The sequence below is a fragment of the Arachis hypogaea genome, chromosome 8, assembly GCF_003086295.3.
Source record: "Arachis hypogaea cultivar Tifrunner chromosome 8, arahy.Tifrunner.gnm2.J5K5, whole genome shotgun sequence".
In the NCBI taxonomy this organism is placed as follows: domain Eukaryota; kingdom Viridiplantae; phylum Streptophyta; class Magnoliopsida; order Fabales; family Fabaceae; genus Arachis; species Arachis hypogaea.
In genome coordinates, this window is record NC_092043.1 from 18,829,595 (window position 1) to 18,855,444 (window position 25,850).

At 32.4% G+C, this 25,850-nt stretch overlaps 2 protein-coding genes across 2 annotated transcripts; one reads left to right on the plus strand and one right to left on the minus strand.

Annotated features, from left to right (window-relative positions):
• The first annotated feature begins 12,306 nt into the window (after nt 1-12,306).
• On the plus strand, nt 12,307-18,096 carry LOC114924346 (uncharacterized). The gene is made up of 9 exons (XM_029288713.2): nt 12,307-12,440; nt 12,545-12,774; nt 12,838-12,971; nt 14,776-15,322; nt 16,206-16,579; nt 16,694-17,180; nt 17,276-17,395; nt 17,450-17,742; nt 17,830-18,096. The coding sequence occupies exons 1-9, from the start codon at nt 12,307-12,309 to the stop codon at nt 18,094-18,096; spliced, it is 2,586 nt and encodes an 861-aa protein (XP_029144546.2).
• Nucleotides 18,097-19,883: 1,787 nt separating this feature from the next.
• Nucleotides 19,884-22,142, minus strand: LOC112705111 (serine/threonine-protein phosphatase 7 long form homolog). Its single transcript, XM_025755971.1, has 4 exons — nt 22,029-22,142; nt 20,277-20,992; nt 20,112-20,202; nt 19,884-20,006 (listed from the first exon to the last, which is right to left on the minus strand). The coding sequence occupies exons 1-4, from the start codon at nt 22,140-22,142 to the stop codon at nt 19,884-19,886; spliced, it is 1,044 nt and encodes a 347-aa protein (XP_025611756.1).
• Between the last annotated feature and the right edge of the window lie 3,708 nt (nt 22,143-25,850).

Genomic DNA, 25,850 nt, shown 5'->3' on the forward strand with positions numbered 1-25,850 from the left:
ATGAGTAGTTGCTTTCTTCTTTTTCTTTTCGTTTCTTTTATTTGGATATTTGTTTTCACAATTTTATTATCTTCTTTAAAGGCTCAATATCCGAGGAAACAAGTTTGGTGGAGATGAAGGGTGATAAAGAGAAAGAGAGAGAGAAAAAGAGGAGATAGTACAAGCCGGCGAAGGCAAGTAGTATGGTGGTTGCGTTATGGCATTGTACATGCATGGTGGAAGCCATAGTCATGGGTTCCAAAGATTAGGTTTGTCAAGGAATATGAATTGTTTTCTGGAAAAACATTTATTTTTTATATATATTAAAATTAATTATTGGTATAAAATAATATTTTTAATTTTACAATTACATAACATAATACAAAATGTAGAATCTACTTCGTGTTTTAGATAAATTAGATATAAATTTATTAAGTACCATCGAATTTTTTAAGTTAATAACTAGTAAATTTATTTGTATAAATATGTGAAAGAAAATGGATTTTTTTTACTATAATCCTAAACACTATTAAATCTTTCTTAATATTCTTTATATAATATTATGATTTTTCATATGAGAAAGATCATGAATATATGATGATGATTTTTTTTATGTATATATAATATGATGATTTTTCTTATGAGTTTTTTAGGTTTTTTTTTTGTTCTTTTTATACTTTCTCCACAAAGTAGTGTCTGATTTCTAAGACAAAAACAGCAACTCCCACTTCATACTAGTCAAAGTCAGACAAACCCACTCTCGCTCAAACACCAGAAAGTGGCTGATTTCTTTGCATTTCAATCGCTGTGCAGAATACACTTTTCCATAAATAAAAGCAGGATCCTTTATTGGGACTCAAATCCTTTACTTTGTACAGGTCTTAGACCATCTCCAATAGGGAACTCATCTCAGTTCTTATTTATGACCCACCTGTCATAAAAAGTAACTCCACATTAGCTTTTGTGTCATAAACAGTAAATAGGAACTCAAAGCATCTCTCTCTTCTCCATTAGGAGGAACTAACTTTAGTCCCTGTTGTAGTCCCACTTAATTAATTAATTAAAATACTTGTAATTAATGTAATTAATTTTTTTTAATAATATAATTTAAATATTTAAATTTAAAAATAATTCACTATTAAAATATATTAATATTAAATAAATTCATATATAACAATAATACACAATAGATGAATTCGGGGTTACACTAATTTGTAAAATTACTTAATACAAAGAAAAACATAATTAAACTCTATAGTTGACGACAAGCATTGTGAAATTGCCATAGTGTTCAATCAAGTCCTCCTTCAATTGTCTATGCTGCTGCCTATTTCGAAGTTGGGCATTTCTTTGGAGAAATTGATGGTATGGTGCAAAATCTTCCTCTCCCAGCTGAGGTTGTGATAAGCCATTTTCAACATCATCATACTCTAAGCCTTGAGCAAAATTTCCTGCATAGCTGTCTCTTTCATCCTCAACAATCATATTATGCAATATAATACAAGCTCTCATTATGTTGGCAAGCTTTTTCTTTTCCCAAAAACGAGCTGGACCACGTATAATTGCAAAGCGTGCTTGCAACACTCCGAATGCTCGTTCCACATCTTTTCTTTGCCCTTCTTGGTATTGTGCAAATAACTTGCGTTTCTCACCTTGTGGCTTTGAGATTGATTTGACAAATGTGGCCCATTCAGGATAAATACCATCTGCTAAATAGTATCCCATTATATAATTATTACCATTAATTGTATAATTTACCTCCGGAGCACGGTCATTTAGAATATCATCAAACACTGGAGAACGATCTAACACGTTGATATCATTATTTGAACCAGAAACTCCAAAGAATGCATGCCATATCCAAAGGTCTGAAGATGCTACAACCTCAAGTACTATGGTTGCAACCCCACGATAACCACTCATGTACATACCTTTCCATGCCTTTGGACAATTTTTCCATTGCCAATGCATGCAGTCAATGCTACCCAACATGCCAGGGAAGCCACGACCTTCCGCCATTTGTAGCAGGCGTTGTACGTCATTTGGATTAGGTTTTCGCAAGTATTCATCCTGGAACACGGAAATGACACCTTCAACAAATTTTTCCAAGCATTCGATTGTAGTGCTCTCGCCTATGCGCACATAATCATCAACAGCATCAGCTGCAACGCCATATGCTAACATCCGTATCGCAGCGGTACATTTCTGAAGTGGCGACAAGCCTCTTCTTCCAGTTGCATCAACCCTCTGTTGGAAATACGGATAGACGTTTGAGAGAGCGTCTACTATCCGAAGGAACACATCTCTTCTCATTCGAAATCTCCGTCGGAAAATGTCAGCATTATACACCGGTTCATCTGCAAAGTAATCTTGGAAAAGGCGATCATGTCCTGCTTCTCGATCTCTGTTGATCCATCTACGAGGAATTGGGATAGGGCTTCTATTGATATCTTCTTCTTCTGAATCTTCGAGTAAATACTCATCGATCCAATTATCTATGAGTGTGTTATCTTGCCGTCTTCTTTTGCCATACAAAGCCTCATTGAACATATCATCAAAATTTCTAGCCATATGGAGAAATGTAATTTTTAGTTCTTTGTCGATGTGAGAAACAAGAGTTGAAGTGGAGTTGTGGAGTCATTGATAGTTGATATTTATAAGTGTGTCTGCAATAAGTACCTTAACGGCTAGTTTTGCAACGGCTAGTTTTGCAACGGCTAGTTTTACAACGGCTAGTTTTTCTTAACGGCTACTTAACGGCTAGTTTTGCAACGGCTAATTAACGGCTAGTTTTGCAACGGTCACTTTAATGAACAACAACGACACAATAATGTTGACTAATTTCAAATCTTACATCAGAAATAAATAAAACAAACTACATCACATACCAGTAATACGCAATAAATAAATAAGAACATACTACATAACTCTACGAATACAAGGAACCATTAAGTAAACCACTTGGCCATTATTTTCTCACATGCAATCTCATGAAGAGCTCGTCGTTTCTCACTCATTGTAGACGTGTCAGCATTAAGTATTTGCATATCCATTTCCCTTTCTTTTGCTTTTATCTCCATTTCTTTAATATACCTCTGAGTTTGTAATTCTTGTTCTTTCATTGCCGCTTGAATTTGTATCTCCTTCTCTTTGATTGCCATCATCTTTGCTCTATGTTCCTTCTCCTCTTCTCTTTCTTTTTCCCTTTCCATTAGTTCCTTTTCTCTAACATTCTTAATATCTTCCATGAGAGATAATTTTTTGACAACCGATGATTTTCTTTCGCTAAAATCTTCAGACATCTGTGCTTTTCCCTTACCTCTTCGCTTGCTCTTCTTTGATCCTTGTGGGCGAACGGGAGAGTCCACACCGGGTTCGTCAGCCAACGGTGTTTCTGGGTTTGATGAGGATGAGTATGCTCCAATTGCACTAACCTTGGTTCTCTTTGAGCCGCCACTCTGTGTAGGTAGTTGGCTTCTCCATTTTTGCTCCAATCGAAGCATGTTCCAATGCCTCTCAAAAGTGAACTTTTGACCATAATTTGTGGAATAAAGTTTATAAGCCAACTCCTTTATATCATCAGCGTTCGAACCACTCCTTATGTTTCGACTAGCTTGATCGTAGCAACCAGCAAATTGTGCAACAGCCTTGTTGATCTTATACCATCGTTTCTTACATGCAACTACCCCCCTTGTCATGTCGGTGCAAAATTCTACACAGTAGCTATGAATTCGACTCCAAAATGTTTCCCTCTTTTGATCGGTACCAACTACAGGGTCAGTTGAAACATTTAACCATGCACTGATCAACATCTCATCCTCTTTCCAATGCCAGTGTTGAATACTATCTTGCCTCCGATCTTCAATATCATCATTGAGGTCGATAGCATCTAATCCATGAGGGTTGGCAAAATCTGAATATTGCGAATTTGGACTAGATTGTATAGGAGTCTGAGAGGATGGGTTAGAAGAGCCACCAACACCAGATGAGTTATGTCTTGATGCACTGAATTGAGTTGGAAACGGCAAGGAAGTTGGAATAACATTTCCGATAGAGGGGTTAAATATGGATGAAAATGGAAAATGGGGTGTTTGTGAATTTTGATTTTGCGGTTGGAATATAGGAAATTGATTATTATAAGGAGCTTGAAAATTGAAATTAGAAAGATTTTGTGGATTTGGATTTTGAAATGTATTTGGTTGTGTGAAGTTTTGATTTGGAACTTGAGAGTTTGAGGTTTGAGATTGTTGGGTATTTGGAATTTGAGGAAAGTTTTGTAAGTAATTGAAGAAAGAGTTGAGTTGGTTTGGATCCATTTTTTTGAACAAAAAATAATAGTAGCAGAATTTTGATTTTGTAAACTTGGAAGAAGATGAAGAAGAGTAGTAGAGAGTGTGAGAATAGAAGTGTATCTAAGTGGTTTATATAGAGTAAAAAAATATTAATTTATTAATAATAACAGTAACATAGTAACGGCTAGTTTTGCAACAGCTAATTTTGCAACGGTTAGTTTTACAACGGCTAATTTAATATAATAATATAAATATAAATAATATTTAATATTATTTTTGATATAAATAATTAATATAAATTATTAATTAATAAAAATTAATTATTTAATCTAATTAATTATTATAATTATTAATAAATTAATTATAATTTAATTATTATTTAAATAATTAATATAAATCATTAATTAAATAAAAATATAATTACTTAATATAATTAATTATTATAATTATTACTAAATTAATTATTATTTAATTATTTAATATAATTATTTATTTTAATATAATTATTTAATATAATTAATTAAAATTTTATATAATTATTTATTTAAATAATAACTTGCCAAATGGCAAGTTATTATTTGTTGCTCTCAGTCCCCGTTCAGAGGGACTTTGTCCCATCGATCCTTGTGCAAGGATCCCACTCCATTTTGCTCCAACAGTCCCAGTTCCTATTTTGTCAGAAACAGGGCCTCAACATATGCCCATTGGAGTTGCTCTTAGTACCATGTAGCTGCGCTACGTAGATGGGTATATCCGTCAGGATCATAACCCTGTATTGGAAATGGAACGTATGCGTATATCGTAGTGCTCATGAATCATGATGAACATAACTCTTGTATTCAATTGTCCATAATTAATTAAGGGAATGGCAATGTTAGGTAACCAATTATTTTTTTGAATAATATGAATAATTATTAATTAAATAAAAAAATACTATATTTTTAAATTATTCACTTAAATTTTAATATTAGAATAATGATCCACACACCTAATAAAATAAACATTCATTGTTCACATTGTTTAATATTTTTATTGTTTATCTATATTTTTTCTTAAGAAAAAATACATGTACTCACTTTAGTAATTACAGAAATATAAATATTTTAAAACTACATTCATCTTAATATTATAAATTAAAAAAATTATTATGCCTTCTCTAACAAAAACTGAAACATGATATTTCATAGTCGTATTAAATTGCTAAAAATATTTTTTTTATAAGTAACGGGGGTGCAGATCCCAAAGAAACAAAAAATATTAGACTACTATCAATCTTTTAAATTTAACATCACTTGCATCAGCAAAAAGGTAATAAAACAAGTATAGATAAAACTGCTCGAAGAACTTAATTCCAACAACTTCTCTTTGACCCAACTTAATAAGAACATCCGTACAGAAATTTACTTCCCTATAGATATGTTTTATTTTTACATTATCCATCTTTACCAAAAACTCCTTGATCGACCAGACGAGAGAAGAGTTACCATGACTCTTCGAAGACGCCTTTTGAACCAGTGTTACAGCACATCTAGAGTCTGATTCCACCACTAATTTCGTGATCCTTAACTCAGAAACTAGCTTAATCCCAACATAAAACCCCATTGTTCAGCCATGGTTATGGTACAGGTTTCGATGTTTATAGTGAAACCAACAATCGTGCGTCCAGCCCAATCCCTAATAATACTCCCGCAAGCTCCTCTGCTACCAGGATGAATGACTGACCCATCTACATTCAATTTAGTCCAACCCTAATTTGGTGCCTCCAATCCGACAAGCTCCTCTCTGATAAGATTTAGTAAGTTATTACTATGCTTTGTTATTCTCAAAGTAATGCTATGTTTTTCTGTAATTTTCCTTACTCATTTGGTGAAGTTGATTGTTTGGCAAAGTCTTGATACGTGCTTCAAATGTTCGAGATATGAAGAGTTCAAGTATTATTTAGAAGATATTAGTTTACATTTTTAGAATATTTTAATTTAATGTATTTTGATTTTGTTTATTTAATTACTAGATTGGGCCTTATGATTATGGGTTTTAGGGTTTTTCTTTGTTTTAACCTCATAAGAGGTTATAAATACCTCATTAGCTATTGTAGTCGTAGCATAGAATTTTTAGAGGTTTCAAAACCCCTTTTTTGGTTTCGTGATGAAACCATTGTGTGGACAATTGAGATTGAGGAGTTCCTCTCTTGTTACATCAGGAAATTGAATAGAAGGTTGAGGAGTCCATTCAAATAAATTCCCAAACTATGGCGTTGACAAGTGAGGTTGAGGAGTCCCTTTCTTGTTGCGTCAAGAAATTGGATAAAAAGTAAAGTGATTCTCTTTGTATTCAATTTTAATTTATCCTTTTTATTTCTATTTCAATTTTAATGTATCTTTTTATTCAGTTTGAATTCTTGTCTTTATGTTTATCTATTATTTCCATATCAAGTCTCGTCCCTGAAAATGAAATCATTTCGATACTTCCAGGCTATGTTGCACGTTGTGATGAAGATGATGGGCCACGGAGTCCCATACTGCTTTCGAGAGACCAAGAAAAGATTAGTACTAAGTCATTCCTGAAAGGATTGGGAGAAAAATTTTTTCTGTACATCTCTGTTTGCTATGCTAATCCATGCCATACGGATGCAGGGACAATCGCGTAACGCGTGGAGCAAAGTCTCTTCCTCTCCACAGCATCTTGGGTAGTCGCTATTGTCTTTGAGGTTTCTGCTCTTTCTTCTATTGTTGGTAAGCAAAGCTTCATGGGTAAGGAGCCAACAAAAGGTTTTCAAACGTTGAGGTAAGTTATTTTTCCAAAGTAATTTGTATAACTTGTTATTATTCTCCTTGTTACTGAAAAGAGCTTCATAGGTTGATTTAATTGTAAACCTGTCATCTGCTATTGGAAGCCACCCTACAGTGTGTGCTTCAATGTTAGGATTGGAGAATTTTAAAATTCTAGTGTCCTCTAGAACATCCTCAGGTAAAACCTGACTAATTTGTGTCAAATTCCAAATATTCTGAGAACTAATATAACTGCACAACCTTTCTCCAAGTGTTTCTTCATCGAATTTAATGGTAGTTAAGTCTCTTAATTTGTGAATTACTGGGATCTGATGGTCTTCCCAAAAAGAAATACTTTTTCCGTCACCTATTCTCCAAATTAGATTCCCTCATACCTTTGTTATTCCAATCTAAATATTTGAGTAGCTGGTCTTCTTATGGACTTTGTGCTGTCTCCTCCCACATATTTTACTCTCATCACCTAAATTCATAGGAAATCCCTTTTGTAGATTAAGCCCTAAGCAAGTTTCATAAAAAACAGTTGATTGGTCTCCTACGCCCTTTGAATCCCCAGTCCACCCTCCTTCTTTGATTTACAAATTTTCTCCCAACTTAAAAGATGAACCTTTCTATCATCTTCACTGTTGTCCCATAGAAAGTCCTTACAAAGTTTATCTATTTTAGCACAAATTGCCATAAGGATCTTTATAGTCTGTATGCAGTAACTAGGAATGGTTGATAACACCGATTGGATAAGGTGCATCTCCCTACAAAAGATAGAGATTTTTTGTTTCAGCTAGATAACTTGATTTGCATGCGGTCAAGGATGAATTGAAAATGATGCTGATTACACTTCTCCGTGATCAAAGATATTCCTAAGTATTTTTTCAGATTAGCCGTCATGGTCATTCTAAGCTCCTGGCTTAGTTGCTGCCTAATCTTATGATTAATATTCTTAGAAAAGTAGACACAAAACTTGTGGAAGTTGATTCTTTGTCCCGAGATCTCGCAAAAAATGTGCAAGATTTCCTTAATCGTTCGCGCTTATTCACTATAAAATTTAGCAAAAAGAACCAAATCATCTGCGGAACAAATATAAGATATTTTAGGCCCATTTTTAGAAATAGTTATTGGCTTCCATTTTTTATCAGCAACTAGTTTATTAATAACTAATAAGGTGGGATAAACGCTAAATATATAGAACAAAAAGATAAGGTGAGAGAGAATTTTTCTGTCTAATCCTTTTGGTTGGAGAGAACGTAACCTGTTGTAAGTCTTCTTCAGATCAATTTTTATAGCCATGATTTTTTTTTTTATTCTTATTACGCATAGTGTAAACCACTTTCTGTACTACTAGAATATTATCTACTGCTAGGAATAAAATTAGATTGAACATTAAAAATAAATACAGGTATATAATTTTTAGGTTTAAAAATAATAATTTTAGTGACTATTTTATATCAAATATTACATAAACGATCTAAAATGACTAAAAATTTTTAGGTACTGATATTTTAGAAATGATTGTAACAAGAGTGCTTGTTTCTTATAGTAAACTATAAAATAGCAAAATTATCCATTATTGTACAAGTGTATTGATTTAATTAACTCATTGAATTGAGGTTATCAATTTCTTTGGATATTAACTTAAAAGTGAAGCCGCTGAAGTCAACAATAATTTGGCTTAAATAATAAATTTTTAGTTATTATTTTTATACGAAAGAGTTTAATTTTTTATTAATAATTAATTTTAATATTCGTTATCTAAAATTTAAAAGAATTTAACGTGTATATTTTTATATTTGATTAGATATTAAATTTATTGTACAAATAAAAATAATTAATTTTTATACTTATTATTTAAAAATAATATTTTTTTCTCAATATATATAAAAATATAATTACATATTAGCATAAAAAAATTATATTGATAGTTATAAAATTAACTCAAATTTATTTTTTTTAAATAACTGAATCTTAATTCTAACTTTTAATCAGAATATTAGTATTTTCTCTAAATTATATGTAATAATATTTAAAAAAAAAGAAGTAAAAATATATATTAGAAAGATAAGCAGTAAAAATTTAAAACTAAATAAAAAATATGCATATAATATTTTTTATTTAAATTATATTATGTTGTTAATTTTATCTTTTGTAAAACAGAAAGATAGGCCAACAAACTATAGGTCAAATGGCATAGTCTCTCCATATTTATCTAAGAAGTTGCAGTTCGAGTCTTCCTATTTTTAGTAAAAAAAAAAAGAAAAAAGAAAAATAGAGAAAAATAAAAAATGATAGAAAAGTGAGAGAAAGATAAAGAAGAAAAATAAGAGAGGGAGTTTGCTAATTATAGAAGTTAAAATTTTTTTAATTATAATAAAAAATATCTAGTGACACATTTTGATTTGTCAAATTACTAATATAAAATATAAATTATAAATTATATATAGAGTGGGAAGGAAAGAGACAAATAGAAAAAAGGGAGAGGTAGATAAGAGAATGTAAGAAGGAGGTTTACTAATTTTGGAAGAAAATATTTTTTTAAAATTTTAATAAGAGAGTGTCATATGATACATTTTAGTTATTGAATTAGTTAGTAATATATGAATATAATATATAATATAGTTATATTTAAATTTTAATATTTTAATTTTAATTTTAATTTAATTTGAATGCAATTAGAGAATATCATGTTGTATATTTTAATTGTCAAATTTGTAATTAGTCATTGATAATGATATATAAGAGCATCTCCAACAGTAAGAGAATGAAGGACCCGTTTACTGTGAATCTGACAAAAGCTGAAGACCAACCGTTGAAGCAACATAAACTTGAGTCTAAGCACATATTTCAAAGCAAGCAAGGCCCTATTTAGAGGAACTTGCTTTGTTTTCATTATAATCAATAAAATTTTAACATATGGCACTTAAATTAAAAAAAAAAAAATAATATGGTATTAATATAATAACTAATAACGATGCATAATATGTTATCAATAAAGGGTTGGTATTCATCTTATTATATACCAACTTATTTAACTTTACGTATATAATTAAATATTATAATTATTTATAAATTAAATATGATTTAAGTATTTAATTTAGTTATTTAAAAAGTTATATTAAATAATTAAATTATATTTAATTTATTAATAATTATAATAATTAATTATAATTCTATTTAATTAATAATTTATATTAATTATTTAAATCATAATTAATATAAGTAATTAAATTAATATTGAATATTAATTATATTATTATATTAAATTAGCCGTTGTAAAATTAGCCGTTGTAAAATTAGCCGTTGAAAACTAGCTGTTACTATGTTACCCTTATCATTAACAAATTAATATTTTGTTACTCTATATATACCACTCAGATACACTTCTATTCTCACACTTTCTACTACTATTTTTTATCTTCTTCCAAGTTTATAAAATCAAAGTTCTGCTAATATTATTTTTTGTTCGAAAGCATGGATCCAAACTAACTTAACTCTTTCTTCAATCACTTACAAAACTTTCTTCAAATTCCAAATCAAAACTTCACATTACCGAATACATTTCAAAATCCAAATCCACAAAATCTTTCTAATTTCAATTTTCAAGCTCCTTATAATAATCAATTTCCTATATTCCAACCGCAAAATCAAAATTCACAAACACCACATTTTCCATTTTCATCCATATTTAACCCCTCTATCGAAAATGTTACTCCAACTTCCTTGCCGTTTCCAACTCAATTCAGTGCATCAAGACATAACTCATCTGGTGTTGGTGGCTCTTCTAACCCATCGTCTCAGACTCCTATACAATCTAATCTAAATTCACAATATTCATATTTTGCCAACCCTCGTGGATTAGATGCTATCGACCTCAATGATGATGATATTGAAGATCGGAGGCAAGATAGTATTCAACACTGGCATTGGAAAGAGGATGAAATGCTGATCAGTGCATGATTAAATGTTTCAACTGACCCTATAGTTGGTACCGATCAAAAGGGAAAAATATTTTGGAGTCGAATTCATAGCTACTGTGTAGAATTTTACTCCGACATGCAAGGGGGGTAGTTGCATATAAGAAACGATGGTATAAGATCAACAAGGCTGTTGCACAATTTGCTGGTTGCTACGATCAAGCTAGTCGAAACATAAGGAGTGGTTTGAATGCTGATGATATAAAGGAGTTGGCTTATAGACTTTATTCCACAAATTATGGTCAAAAATTCACTTTTGAGAAGCATTGGAACATGCTTCGATTGGAGCAAAAATAGAGAAGCCAACTACCTACACAGAGTGGCGGCTCAAAGAGAACCAAGGTTAGTGCAACTGGAGCATACTCATTCTCATCAAACCCAGAAACACCTTTGGCTAACAAACCCGGTGTGGACTCTCCCGTTCGCCCACAAGGATCAAAGAAGAGCAAGCAAAAAGCACAAATGTCTGAAGATTTTAGCGAAAAGAAATCATTAGTTGTTAAAAAATTATCTCTCATGGAAGATATTAAGAATGTTAGAGAAAAGGAACTAATGGATAGGAAAAAAGAAAGAAAAGAGGAGAAGGAACATAGAGCAAAGATTATGGCAATTAAAGAGAAGGAGTTACAAATTCAAGCGGCAATGTAAGAACAAGAATTACAAGCTCAAGCGGCAATGAAAGAACATGAATTACAAACTCAGAGGTATATTAAAGAAATGGAGATAAAAGCAAAAGAAAGGGAAATGGAAAGGATGACCAAGGAAAGGAAAAGGAAAATGGATGCAAATACTTAATGCTGACACGTCTATAATGAGTGAAAAACGACGAGCTCTTCATGGGATTGCATGTGAGAAAATAATCGCCAAGTGGTTTACTTAATGGTTCCTTGTATTCGTAGAGTTATGTAGTATGTTCTTATTTTTATTGCGTATTACTGGTATGTGATGTAGTTTGTTTTATTTATTTCTGATGTAATTTTTTAAACTAGTCAATATTATTGTGCCTTTATTGTTCATGAAAGTGACCGTTGTAAAACTAGCCGTTGCAAAACTAGTAGTTACAAAACTAGCCATTAACTAGCCGTTAAGGTACTATTGCAGACACACTTATAAATATCAACTATCAATAACTCCGCAACTCCACTTCAACTCTTGTTTCTCACCTCGAAAGAGAACTAAAAATTACATTTCTAGATATGGCTAGAAATTTTGATGATATGTTTAATGAGGCATTGTATGGCAAAAGAAGACGGCAAGATAACACACTCATAGATAATTGGATCGATGAGTGTTTACTCGAAGATTCAGAAGAAGAAGATATCGATAGAAGCTCTATCCCAACTACTCGTAGATGGATCAACAGAGATAGAGAAGCAGGACATGATCGCCTTTTCCAAGATTATTTTGCAGATGAATCGGTGTATAATGCTAACATTTTCCGACGAAGATTTCGAATGAGATGACATGTGTTCCTTTGGATAGTAGGCGCTCTCTCAAATGTCTATCCGTATTTTTAACAAAGTGTTGATGCAACTGGAAGAAGAGACTTGTCGCCACTCCAAAAATGTACCGCTGCGATACGGATGTTAGCATATGGCGTAGTAGCTGATGCTGTTGATGGTTATGTGCGCATAGGCAAAAGCACTACAATTGAATGCTTGGAAAATTTTTTTGAAGGTGTCATTTCGGTATTCGAGGATGAATACTTGCGAAAATCCAATCCAAATGACGTAGCATTGACTGCATGCATTGGCAATGAAAAAATTGTCCAAAGGCGTGGAAAGGTATGTACATGAGTGGTTATCGCAACCATAGTACTTGAGGTTGTAGCATCTTCAGACCTTTGGATATGGCATGCGTTCTTTGGAGTTTCTGGTTCAAATAATGATATCAATGTGTTAGATCGTTCTCCAGTGTTCGATGATATTCTAAATGACCATGCTCCGGAGGTAAATTATACTATTAATGGTAATAATTATACTATGTGATACTATTTAGCAGATGGTATTTATCCTGAATGGGCCACATTTATCAAATCAATCTCAAAGTCACAAGGGGGAGAAATGCAAGGTATTTGCACAATACCAAGAAGGGCAAAAAAAAGATGTGGAGCGAGCATTCGGAGTGTTGCAAGCATGCTTTGCAATTAAACGTGGTCCAACTCGTTTTTGGGAAAAGAAGAAGCTTGCCAACATAATGAGAGCTTGTATTATATTGCATAATATGATTGTTGAGGATGAAAGAGACGCTTATGCAGGGAATTTTGCTCAAGACTTAGAGTATGATGATGTCGAAAATGGTTTATCACAACCTTAGTTAGGAGAAGAAGATTTTGCACCATACCATCAATTTCTTCAAAGAAATGCCCAACTTTAAAATAGGCAGCAGCATAGACAATTGAAAGAAGACTTGATTGAACACATATGGCAATTTCACAATGATTGTCGTCAACTATAGAACTTAATTATATTTTTTTTTGTATCAAGTAATTTTACAAATTAGTGTAATCCCGAATTATATATTGTATATTATTGTTATATATGAATTTATTTAATATTAATATCTTTTAATAGTGAATTATTTTTAAATTTATAAATTTAAATTACATTATTGAAAAAATTAATTACATTAATTTCAAGTATTTTAATTAATTAATTATATGGGACCATAACAAGAACTAAAGTTAGTTCCTCCTAATAAAAAAGAGAGAGATGCATTGAGTTTCTATTTACTGTTTATGACGCAAAAGCTGATGTAGAGTCACTTTTTATGACAGGTGGGCCATAAATAGGAATTGGGATGAGTTCCCTACTTCCCTGGAGATGGTCTAAGAGAGATAGAGTGAATGAAGGAATGAAAGAGATAGAAAAAAGGAAAGAGAGAATGAGAGAACTCTTTAATTTTTGAAGAAAAAATTTGATTTCAATTATAACGAGAGAATGACATATGACATATTTTAGTTATAAAATTAGTAATATATAATAAATATAATAGATATTAGTTTTTTAGTTTTTAAAATTCTTATTTTTTAAAAAAATTATTATTTAGAGTTTATAATTTATTATTTAAAATTTAAAAGTTAGATAAATAAATAATTTTAAAAATTAACTAATATTAATTAAAAAATTAACTCTCTATAATATTACTCATTAATTAATATAAATAAACTGATTATCTATTTTTTTTGTGCTGCTATTCTGCGGCTCATTTTTATTGATATGGAGGCTTTGTGTGTGTGTTATCTGGATATGGATGCATGGGAGCGCAATACACAATTGTGGGGCAGCTTTTGTTCTTAATGTCAGGTGCCACAACTCGGATGGTACGAGTTGTTTGAGTTTCCTGTTTTGCAAGCAAATCGTTAGGTCCGATTTGGGGAAGGAGAGATGATGAATTTCTGGATAATGGAAAAATCGTACCATCCGAGTTGATGGTTTTATTTTTTTTTTTTGCGTTGTGAAATCGGAGGGTCCGACATGTTTTATTATATTATTTTTTTGAATTCAGTTAGGTAATCGCATGGTCCGATTTGGTTGGGACTTTAAATAAAAGTTGGTGAAAATGCATATCAGAGCAATCACTCTCGCATAATCTTCTTCTTCTTCTTCAACGGTCCTCTAGTTTTTAGCTCATCTCTTTCGTTTCTTGTTTATTAAAGGAGCCAAAAATCTGAAACTCAAGTTTATGAGGTTGTTAATGTGATTGAGAGAAATGAGTGACAGAGTGTTATTGAAGGTATATTATTTTGGTCAGATTTTGTTACAAACATCTGAAGGAGTAACATTTGTTTGTGAGAATCCGTTAGATTTGGTGATTCCTTTTACAATCTCATTTGAAGAGCTAAAGGGTGTGATCTGTGAAAAGATTCATTTTGAGAGGGCAAGAAGGATATCATGTATTCTATACAGAAATCCTATACAAGTGTTTGGTGGATTCATCCAGTTTCAAACGAAATATGTAACAGACGAAGCGAGCATGCAAGATATGTTTTCCATGTATATTGAAAATCGGAGACAACTATCGTTCATCGAGTTGTATGTGGAGTTTGAGCAATGTGAGGCCGACCGTAATATTCTACGGGAGGATTACAATAGCGACAGTGAAGAAGAGTTCGAAAGCAACTACGAAGTTGTTGGTCCAGATGGAGATGAGATTCCAGGTGACGGAGCTATGGCTCTGGATGTGTCTGATGTCGCAACTGCTCTGGCAAACGATGTACCATTTGAGGAGCCATCATTCATGCGAGTTTTGGATTTGGAAGCCATGCATGTTCCGGAGTTTCCGGATTATATCAATGCTGGTACGTAATTCTCCATAATTATACGAAAGATTGGTTACCTATTTGTGTATTTAACTCTAAGATAGTAAATTTATAAGAGAGTTATTGATTTAGTTAAACTTAAATTAGAATTTATTGATTAAGTAGCAAACTAGTTAAATATCCGTTAGTATTTATGAGTTAATTTAATAAATTAAGTAATTATAAATTGAAATTTATTAGTAAATTAGTTTAATTAAAATTGGTTAAATTGGAATTTATTAAGTAAATATAAGTAAATTAGTTAAATTAAAATTTGTTAAATTGGTTAGATTTAGTTAAATTAAAATTAAGTCCATATAAATAGGAATTTATTAGTAAATTAAGTAAATATAACTAGAAAATTAGTTTAATTAAAATTGGTAATATTGGAAGTTATTAAGTAAATATAAGTAAGTTAGTTAAATTAAAATTTGTTAATCGGGTTAAATTTAGTTAAATTAAATGTAAGTCAGTATAAATAGGAATTGATTAGTAAATTAAGTAAGTATAAGTAGTAAATTAGCTTAATTAAAATTGGTTAAATTCGAAGTTATTAAGTCAATATAGGTAAGTTAGTTAAATTAAAATTTGTTAAATCTGTTAAAGTTCTTTAAATTAAATTTAAGTGAATATAAATAGGAATTTATTAGTTAATTAAGTAAATATAACTAGTAAATTAGTTTAATTGAAATTAGGATCTGTTAGTTGATTAGTTGAATATAAATAAGTATTTGTTAGTAAATTAGTTAAATATAATTAGCTTGGAGGGTTTTATTATAATTGATGTAGTCATCATTTGTTTTACCTTTATTTTCGAATGTTTAAATATTTATGTTTCTAAAATTTGTTGTATGGCTGTCCGCAAAAATTTCTGTTGTCGCAGATGGTGAATTTGCCGTTGGGATGGAATTCAGTTCGAGGGACGCTGTTATTAAGGCAATAAAAGAGTATACTATACGAAGAAGCGTAGATTACCGGGTGTATGAGTCTGAGCCGTTGACATTTTATGCGAAGTGTATACAGTATGGGTCAGGATGTGATTGGCTTATCCGGGTTAGCATGATCAGTCGGAAGTACTGTTGGGTTGTAAGGAAGTATAATGGCAGTCACACATGTACCAGAGCAACAATTTCTCAGGATCATTCTAAGCTGGACTCAACCACGATTGCAGAAGCAATTAAGCCGTTGGTTGAGGTTGACCCCGCCTTAAAGGTAAAATCGGTTATAGCAGAGGTGCAATCGAAGTTCAACTACACTGTTAGTTATCGGAAAGCATGGTTGGCTAAGCAAAAGGCAGTGAAAAAAATATTTGGAGGCTGGGAGGCATCGTACGAAGCGTTGCCTATATGGTTTGAGACCATGTGTCACAAGGAGCCGTCAGCTGTTGTTCATTTTGAGACTATGCCTGCATATCAAGGCGATGACTTGGTGACTGATATTCGGGTATTGCATCGTGTCTTTTGGAGTTATTACCCCTGCATTAGAGCTTTCAGACATTGTAAGCCAGTTGTCCATGTTGATGTGACTAACTTGTACGGAAAGTACAAGGGTTGTCTACTAGTGGCAGTGTCACAGGATGGCAACAACAATATCGTCCCAATTGCGTTTGCAATTGTGGAGGAAGAGACTTCAGATGCGTGGCACTTTTTTCTGAGTAACCTTCGTCAGCACGTTGTCACTCGGGATGGTGTGGGACTGATATCCGACCGTCACGAATCCATAAATGCAGCTGTGGAAAGGAGTAATGGGGCTTGGTCACCTCCGAGAGCCTTTCATATGTTTTGCATCAGGCATATAGAGTCGAATTTTTTGAGGAAATTCAAGGCTCCGTACTTGCAGAAACTGGTCGTCAACATAGGTAACTATCAGAGTAGCTAATTAATTTAATATCAGAGTTCGATTCAATTCGTGTGTTGACCTATATTGTCTTAATTATTTCTTTCTATCCTACAGGATATTCGAGGACGGTGCGTGAGTACGAGGTGCGTTACCAACGTTTACGAAAACGGGGCGAGGCATACACTGACTGGTTAAACCGAATCCCCCGGGAACAGTACGCGTTGGCTTTTGATGGTGGATATAGATGGGGTCATATGACGACAAATCTGGTGTAATGCATCAACTCAGTATTGAAGGGTGCACGCAATCTCCCCGTGACTGCCCTTGTGAAGGCAACATTCTACAGGCTGAACGAGTTGTTTACCCGAAAAAGAGCGGAGGCGGAAGCCCGGATTAATGCTGGCCATGTGTTTTCCGATGTCGTTACCTCCAAGTTGCATGCAAACCAACTTGTGTCAGGAAACATTCAGGTTAGTTGCTTTGACCGGCAGAATGAGGTCTTTGAGGTGCGTGAGATGCCAAGTGGACTGGAGTTTGCAGTGGACCTACGTGGCCTTCGATGTGACTGTGGTGAGTTCCAGGTGGACCGGATCCCCTGTCGACATGTGTTTGCATGTTGTGCCAACCAGCGACTGGATTGACAAGTGTATGTTCATGATGTGTATAAGATGGACCAAGTTCGGCGGGTGTACCGAGCAAGGTTTAGGCCACTAGGTAACCCTACTACATGGCCTGCTTACAACGGACCTCGATTCATCCCAAATCCGTTCTTGAGACGCCTCGGGAAAGGTCGCCCAAAAATGACGCGATTCTTGAATGAGATGGACACACGAATGTTACGTCGGCCTAGGCGATGTACGCTTTGTGGGGCTGAGGGGCACAGCCGTGGCAGATGCCGTCAGCAAGGTGGTGCAAATGCCAACAGAGAGCATTAGTAGATTCTTATTCTGCGTTGACATTATATATGTGACATTATCTATGTGGCAATATATGGTTTGTCATGAGTTGTCAATTTGAATTAAGCAAGTATGTTATATGTAACCTGTTCTGTGTTGTGTTATAAAAAATAGTCCACATATTTAATCCCTTCAATAAGTTCATAAATACATAAAAACTCTAAACAAACAATCTACTAAAACATAGTTTGTAGTCAAATTTATTAATACATAGTTACTCTAAACAAACCATACTCCAGATCAGTATTAATACATAATTACCCTAAACCCTAAATGCTACAAGTCATGCATACATAATGCCCAACACATGCGAAGAACTCTAGACATTGTAGACATTTTTTAAGGCATAAATAAGAGTATTACACCACAACTACTTTCTCATTGACCACTTTACATCTTTCACGAAGTTCTTGCATTTTTTTGCGGCCTTTTTGAACACAGACGGCGTGTAGCGATTAGCGCTACGACGTGGTGGATCAATCCTCAGATTGTAACCTTTGCCTTTGTCATCCGAAGTTTGTGCCCCGCCTGTATAACAGAAAAATAAAAACAATTGAATATCATAACATGAGGTAGTCAAACCAACATGGATACCACTTATGAACACAAAATAATAATAACAATTAAATATATAACATTAGGTAGTCAACCCAACATGGATACCACTTATGAACACAAAATAATAAAAACAATTAAATATTATAACATTAGGTAGTCATACCAAGATGGATACCACTTATGAACACAAAATAATAAAAACAATTAAATATTATAACATTAGGTAGTCATACCAAGATGGATACCACTTATGAACACAAAATGAACAGAAAATCGAATATGTAAAGGAAAATACGAAGCATAATACCATCATTGCGGGATTCCTCATCCTCATCGAACTCCTCTATTTCATCCTCGTCATCATCATCCTCGTCATCCGGGTTATCTACTAGATATGCATTAGTCTCTTGCTCGAGTGGGTTATCATCTTCTTGAAGTGGTCCCATGTCAACACGGTTAGGATTTTGACTATTAAGAACTCCGCGTCCACCTACACTTCTACTAGAATCGACAGATACGAACCCTCCGGAAGCGACCGATGAGGTATGGCACGGGAGCCTCGCATCCAATGAATACCTACCTGCCAAGAAATCAGGCTGATTGGTATATTGTGGTTGTCCTGCATCTGCAGCCATGAACTCAAGCAACTGACTAAAAGAACCTCCTTCTCCTGGTTCAAACTGTGACATACCCCAATATTGTTGCGGCATTGGAACGGACGGGGAGAACTGTGTCTGAGGTACATACTGGCCTGAGAACTGAGGTTGTTCTAGTGGAAGTGGATTCGAACTAGGAGGCGGCACCGGCTGTGGCTCCAGCTCCTCATTGTGATTATCCCCATCCTGACTATCCTCATCCATACCCTCACCACCATCATCCATATCCTGATTACCCTCATCCATATCCTGATTATCGTCATCACTTTCTTGACCCACAAGATTCGACAAGTTTAAGTGGTCACCATATTTTGACCGGTACCAGTACATATAAGTTTCCAATGGATGCTGTGGAGGCATGGGAAGCTCAGAAAGAACGTAGTGATACCTGTTTGTCCAATGCATAACCCAACTTGAATGAGTCGGTGTTGTGGCCCAGTTAAGATTCTTAGGACCAGTCAGTACTTCTCCATGCGCCTTGTCAAGACTCTGCTCCTGCTGAGGTACTTCCTGAACGAAACCGAACTGTCGCCTGTACATATCGATAGCATGCTACTCGATACATTCAAATGACACCAACAGAACAGTAGCAGACCACACAACCGATTGCATATAGATCTCAGGAGGAATTATGTTTGGATCCACGCGATCCACAGCATATGCAACCCACACAAACTGGGAAAAATAAAAGATACTCATGAATACAACCCAGAACATCAATAACAATAAAAAAGCCTAATTAAAATGCCCCAAAATCATAAATATTTAAGTGAACCACACCTGGCCTTCCTGGAGTTCATCAAAGGCCTTCCTAAAGTGAGCTAGATTCAAATACCTATATCGTCGATCACCACGCTCCCAGTTATGCCACCTAATATCACATATTCAATTAGATAAACTGAATTTAAAATGTAAAGCTACGAGTAGATTGTAACGTGACATTACCTGTTGGCTAATGGAAAGCTGTGGGGCTCTCTGGGGATCGGCGATAGATATGGCAGTCGGATCCAAGCCCAACCGAGCAGAAGTGTTATTGGACCATCTATTTCCTTACAATTATAACGAGATGCCCTGCATAACCCCCTGTAGAGGTGTGCAAGGCATGCCGAACCCCAACTATAATGTCCAATACTGGCAAAGTCACGAAGCAAGGGTAGAAACTTCCAATGCACACCTACCCCAGATTTATCCCCAAACAAGATCGTCCCGATCAGCAACATAATATGGCACTTCACGTACCTCTGTATACTTAATTCATCAGTCAACTGAATGTTTTCTTTTAGGTCTCGCAGCCAAGTCAGTTTTATACAACATCCTCTACACTCTGACTTACTCGGTGCCACTCCAAATTGATGCAAACATTCTGCCTCCAACGCTGAGAAGCTACTCATTGTCATCCCAGTAACTGGAAGACCATCCGTCGGGAGACCAAGAATTAGAGCCACGTCTTTAAGACTTACGGCACACTCACCAATTGGAAGGTGAAATGTATGTGTTTCAGGGTGCCACCGTTCTATTAGAGCATTCACGAGTGCTTTCTGATTTTGTACGACACAAATTTGAGATGCATGATAGAAGCCAGTAACTCGTAAATGGTCTTTCACCCGATCGTTGTACCGATCCGAGAGAAGTAGATGGTCACAGGTCAACATTCTTAATTTCTAAAAAAAACAAAACAAGTAATTAGTCAACTCACACACTATTGCTTAAATATTAACATATTACCTATTACTTAAATAAATTTAAACATATATTTCAAAATTTTAAAAAATATTAACAATTATCGTAAATATCTTTTTAAATTCATTTTCTATTAACAATAATAATTAACAGCTCTTAGAATGATAATTACAATTAATTAAAGTAACACACTTTCGTAAATTAATACTAATAACCATGCAGTTCTTATTATTTATCATTATGTTCAACTGTTTATTATTTTATTGTAGCCACAATAATATTAATATTTAATAATACAGTAACAATTATAAATAATTAAGAATTTATAAATTTATTCAAAAAACATACTGTATCCAAAAATTATTAACAATTCGGCACTTTTTATTTATTTTTATAATTTATTTTCTAACTATTTTAATATTTCACTTCTTCCTTCCGAAATTCTAAAAATTATAAAAAAAATTCTGAAAATTATAGAAAAAAATTTAAACAAATAAAAAAATACTGCGTTTTTATTTTAATCACCGCAACAACAAGAATTTATATAGCATAACCATTAACACACTAACAATAATAATTTTCATACAAAAATAATGAAAAAAACATAAAAAAATTAAAATTATTCCTAACTATTCTATATATATTTCTAAGTTCAGATCCTAACAATAATAATAACTACTAAAATGTTAACAATAATAATTATAATTATAAAAATTAAAAAAAATAATAACAAACTTACATAATCAGGCACACTGAGATAGTGCATAATATGCAACTCAGGACAATCAACATCTCTCATTTTATTTTTTTTGGACATCTTTCTTTTCTCCCCAGCATGTAATGCACCAACAACAGAGGGATGAAAAACAGCAATGGAGTTTTGGAAATAGAAAGTGAGGACTCAAAGATAAAACTCGGATGGTGAGAATTTAATGAGCATCCAACAACCTTGTATGTGGAGCACCGTCTGGAGAACAAGGGTTGAGTGCTGCGTGTCCAACATGCAGCAACTCAGACCCTCCGCTTTGGCACATAGAAATCGTACCCTCCGTGTTGATGGTGGTATCTCGCACGATCCAATTTCTTTGTCTTCATGACACCACATCCATGTTCAACACCCTCCCTTCCCATATTCCGGTTCAACACATTTGATAGTTCCATATGAAAATTAAAAATCCCTATTCTGCTGTGGCTCCTCTTAAGACTATAATTAAGGGCAATGCTTATAAATATATTTGAGAATGGATAGTAAATGGGTTAGGAGGGAGGACTGAGGGTTGTGGTGTGATGCCCCCACAAGGATCTTGATCCAGCTGGTGAATGGCCCCATAAACTGGGGTCCATATTACATGATCATATTTTTAATGATGTTGTTTTCTCTCTAATCATAAAACAATATGTAACATAAAATGATGTTACACATTTAATTTTTTTTATAAATTAAATTTAATTAAATTAAATAATAAAATTTAAAATAATATTAATTATAATTAATTTTTATTATGTTAAATTAATTTAATTTAATTTAATTAATAAAAAGATTTGAATATATAATATTATTTATAGTATAATTACAGACATTCGTAATTATTAAGAGCTCATATAGACCAAATTCATGATTCGGCCTTCTTTCAACTTCTCTTACCACACCCGCTTTTCAATTTTACTTTTGTTGCTTTCGTTTTTAAAATTAGTTAATTTATTTAAACTATCTTCTAATAGTATAACTATAATGTTATGGGCTTTTCAGCCATATGTTGGTGTTGCATTCTCAGTTTTTCGGAGTCCAAAATATACAGGTATCGTTCCTTGGATTTTTTGAATAAAAAATAAAAGAGAAAAGGTTATTCTTCTCATTAATGTTCTCGCATTCTTTCTCTTTAAAACCTTAATTTGTAAAACTTTTCTATCTGCCTCCCAAATTCTTTGTTTTCGACAACCTTCTACTTAGTCTCAACCTCGAAAACCTAACGCGAGCGATGCGGTTTTTGCGGTTGACATCGCAATCGCAGTAACGGTGTTGGGTGATTTTGTAACACTCTACCTTTTAAATCTTTGTACTCAAATTATAAGTTAATAGTAATAAAATGTTATAACTCAAAGTGGAATATTTATATAAAAAAAGAAGTATTAATCGAAAAATTTAAAAGAATTAAAAAAAAATCGCCAACATAACACACACGTATTGAAAAGAAGCGTCGGAATAAGTGGAATAAAATAAAACTTTAAAGGTAGAAAGACTGAAGACTATATATATATATATATATATATATATATATATATATAAACATAAGTATAATATTCGCTAATCACGATCTGTGAAATTTAAGTCGACTAGGATTATAAAATAAAAAATAGCCGATTACAGATTCTAATTCTTCCAAAAAATACATCAAAATTTTTATTGGTAAAATTTCTAATATATATATATATATATATATATATATATATATATATATATAAGTAATTTACGTATTTAAATAAAATGTATAAATCTTTTACTCAAATGTGCAAAACAGATAGTTGTTACGTATTTGTGTAAATTTCGTTATTATATAAACCGTGGGAGCCAACTACGGTTTTTTATTTATACATAAACCGTGGCTGGTAGAGACGGTTTACGTGTTAGATGAAAATGAGCATAAACTGTGGGAGCCTACCACAGTTTATGATTACATGTAAATCTTCATAAAACCTTGCTACCAGCAACGGTTTATGAAGGAGTGGGAATTGACATAAACCCTTGTAGCTTACAACGGTTTATGAGGAGTAAACATCTATATATATGTGGGTGAGATTCAAGCTGCATGGCAAGTGAGGAGGAGAGTGTTCTTGTCCTATTGCTAAATTTTAATTTTCTACTTTAAATAAAAAAATTAAATTTTATAATTTAAGAAAGTAAAAATTAAAAAAATAAAAATTAATCTTTTAAAATTTTTAATTTTTCTAAAAATATTTTTTATTTTTTATTCACCGGATAATAATACACCCGAACTGTTGACTTTTTTTGTTGCTGGACTTGTTCACAAATTAAGAATAAATTAATTTTAAAATTTTTTTATTTTTTTGTTTATTAGATATTATTGAAATTTTTTATTTTTTAACTGTTAGAATTAATTTTTTTTGGATTAAATATAAAAAAATTTACAAATTTGTTGTTTACTAGATATTATTGAATTTTATTTTATTTTTTATTTTAAATAAAAATATTTAATTTTATAATTAAAAAATAAAAAATAAAAAATTTAATTTTTTAAAATTTTAAATTTTTCTAAAAATATTTTTTTGAGTTTTTATTCACCGGATAATGTTATACCTGGCCTATTGACTTTTTTTGTTGCTGGACTTGTTCACAAATTAAGAATAAATTAATTTTAAAAATTTGAAATTTTTTATTTTTTTTATTAGATATTATTGTTATTTTTTATTTTTTAACTGTTAGAATTAATTTTTTTTAGATTCAATATAAAAAAATGAATTTATAAATTTATTGTTTACTAGATACAAAAAAAAATTAATTCTAACAGTTAAAAAATAAAAAATAACAATAATATCTAATAAACAAAAAAAAAATAAAAAATTTTAAATTTTTAAAATTAATTTATTCTTAATTTGTGAATAAGTCCAGCAACAAAAAAAAGTCAACAGTCCAGGTGTATTATTATCCGCTGAATAAAAAATAAAAAATATTTTTAGAAAAATTAAAAATTTTAAAAGATTAATTTTTATTTTTTTAATTTTTACTTTCTTAAATTATAAAATTTAATTTTTTTATTTAAAGTAGAAAATTAAAATTTAGCAATAGGACAAGAACAATCTCCTCCTCACTTACCATTATGATAATGATCTCTCTCATGCAGCTTGAATCTCACCCACATATATATAGATGTTTACTCCTCATAAACCGTTGTAAGCTACAAGGGTTTATGTCAATTCCCACTCCTTCATAAACCGTTGCTGGTAGCAAGGTTTTATGAAGATTTACATGCAATCATAAACCGTGGTAGGCTCCCACGGTTTATGCTCATTTTCATCCAACACGTAAACCGTCCCTATCAGCCACGGTTTATATACAAATGAGAAACCGTGGTTGGCTCCCGCAGTTTACATAATAACGAAATTTGCACAAGTACGTAACAACTATCTGTTTTGCACATTTGGGTAAAGTATTCATACATTTTATTTAAATACATAAATTGCCCTATATATATATATATATATATATATATATATATATATAAACAAATTACAGAGCAAAAATCAAAATAAATTTCACTATCTTCTAGATGAAATCTAACTCACTACTGAGTATCAAGACTTACATCTAAAAAATAGTGGATATATATAGAATGGGAATTCCCGATTCATGAATTTCCAGAGCGGTAAAAATGTTAAATAAATACAATATAAGACAGTAGGAAATTTGCTAAGCAATCTTAAACTTCCACTCAATTCATTTCCATTCCTATCTTCTCACTAATCCGTAATTTGGGCAATTGATTTAAAGAATTATAATCTAACACTCTTATCTCATTAATTTTCACAATTCACCACAACATTCCAACAGTTCAACGAAATAGCACTCAGCGTCAACCAACATGAGCATCAAAAACCTCTCAGATATGCATACACAAGCAAAGCATACAAGTAATAGACAGATAAAATCAAATAAAACAATTAACATAAAGTCATTTAGTCTACAAACAATTAAGCAAACCATGACAAGTAGCACACCTAAACAAGTCAAACAAATGCAAAATGATGTATGCCTGTTCTATAACCGATGAGTCTCATCTGTCGATTATACAGCCAAACACGACATGTCCAATAGCCAACCCT

What these genes read in the sequence shown, in the direction of transcription:
- LOC114924346 (XM_029288713.2), top strand. Translation starts at nt 12,307, where the DNA reads ATGAGTGTTTACTCGAAGATTCAGAAGAAGAAGATATCGATAGAAGCT. An exon ending in GAAACTGGTCGTCAACATAG is followed by an intron (nt 17,181 to 17,275) that starts GTAACTATCAGA and finishes TCTATCCTACAG; the next exon opens with GATATTCGAGGACGGTGCGT. An exon ending in GTGACTGTGGTGAGTTCCAG is followed by an intron (nt 17,743 to 17,829) that starts GTGGACCGGATC and finishes GATGTGTATAAG; the next exon opens with ATGGACCAAGTTCGGCGGGT.
- LOC112705111 (XM_025755971.1), bottom strand. Translation starts at nt 22,142, where the DNA reads ATGGGAAGGGAGGGTGTTGAACATGGATGTGGTGTCATGAAGACAAAG. An exon ending in TCTATGTGCCAAAGCGGAGG is followed by an intron (nt 20,993 to 22,028) that starts GTCTGAGTTGCT and finishes TGTTTTTTTTAG; the next exon opens with AAATTAAGAATGTTGACCTG. An exon ending in ATGAACTCCAGGAAGGCCAG is followed by an intron (nt 20,007 to 20,111) that starts GTGTGGTTCACT and finishes TATTTTTCCCAG; the next exon opens with TTTGTGTGGGTTGCATATGC.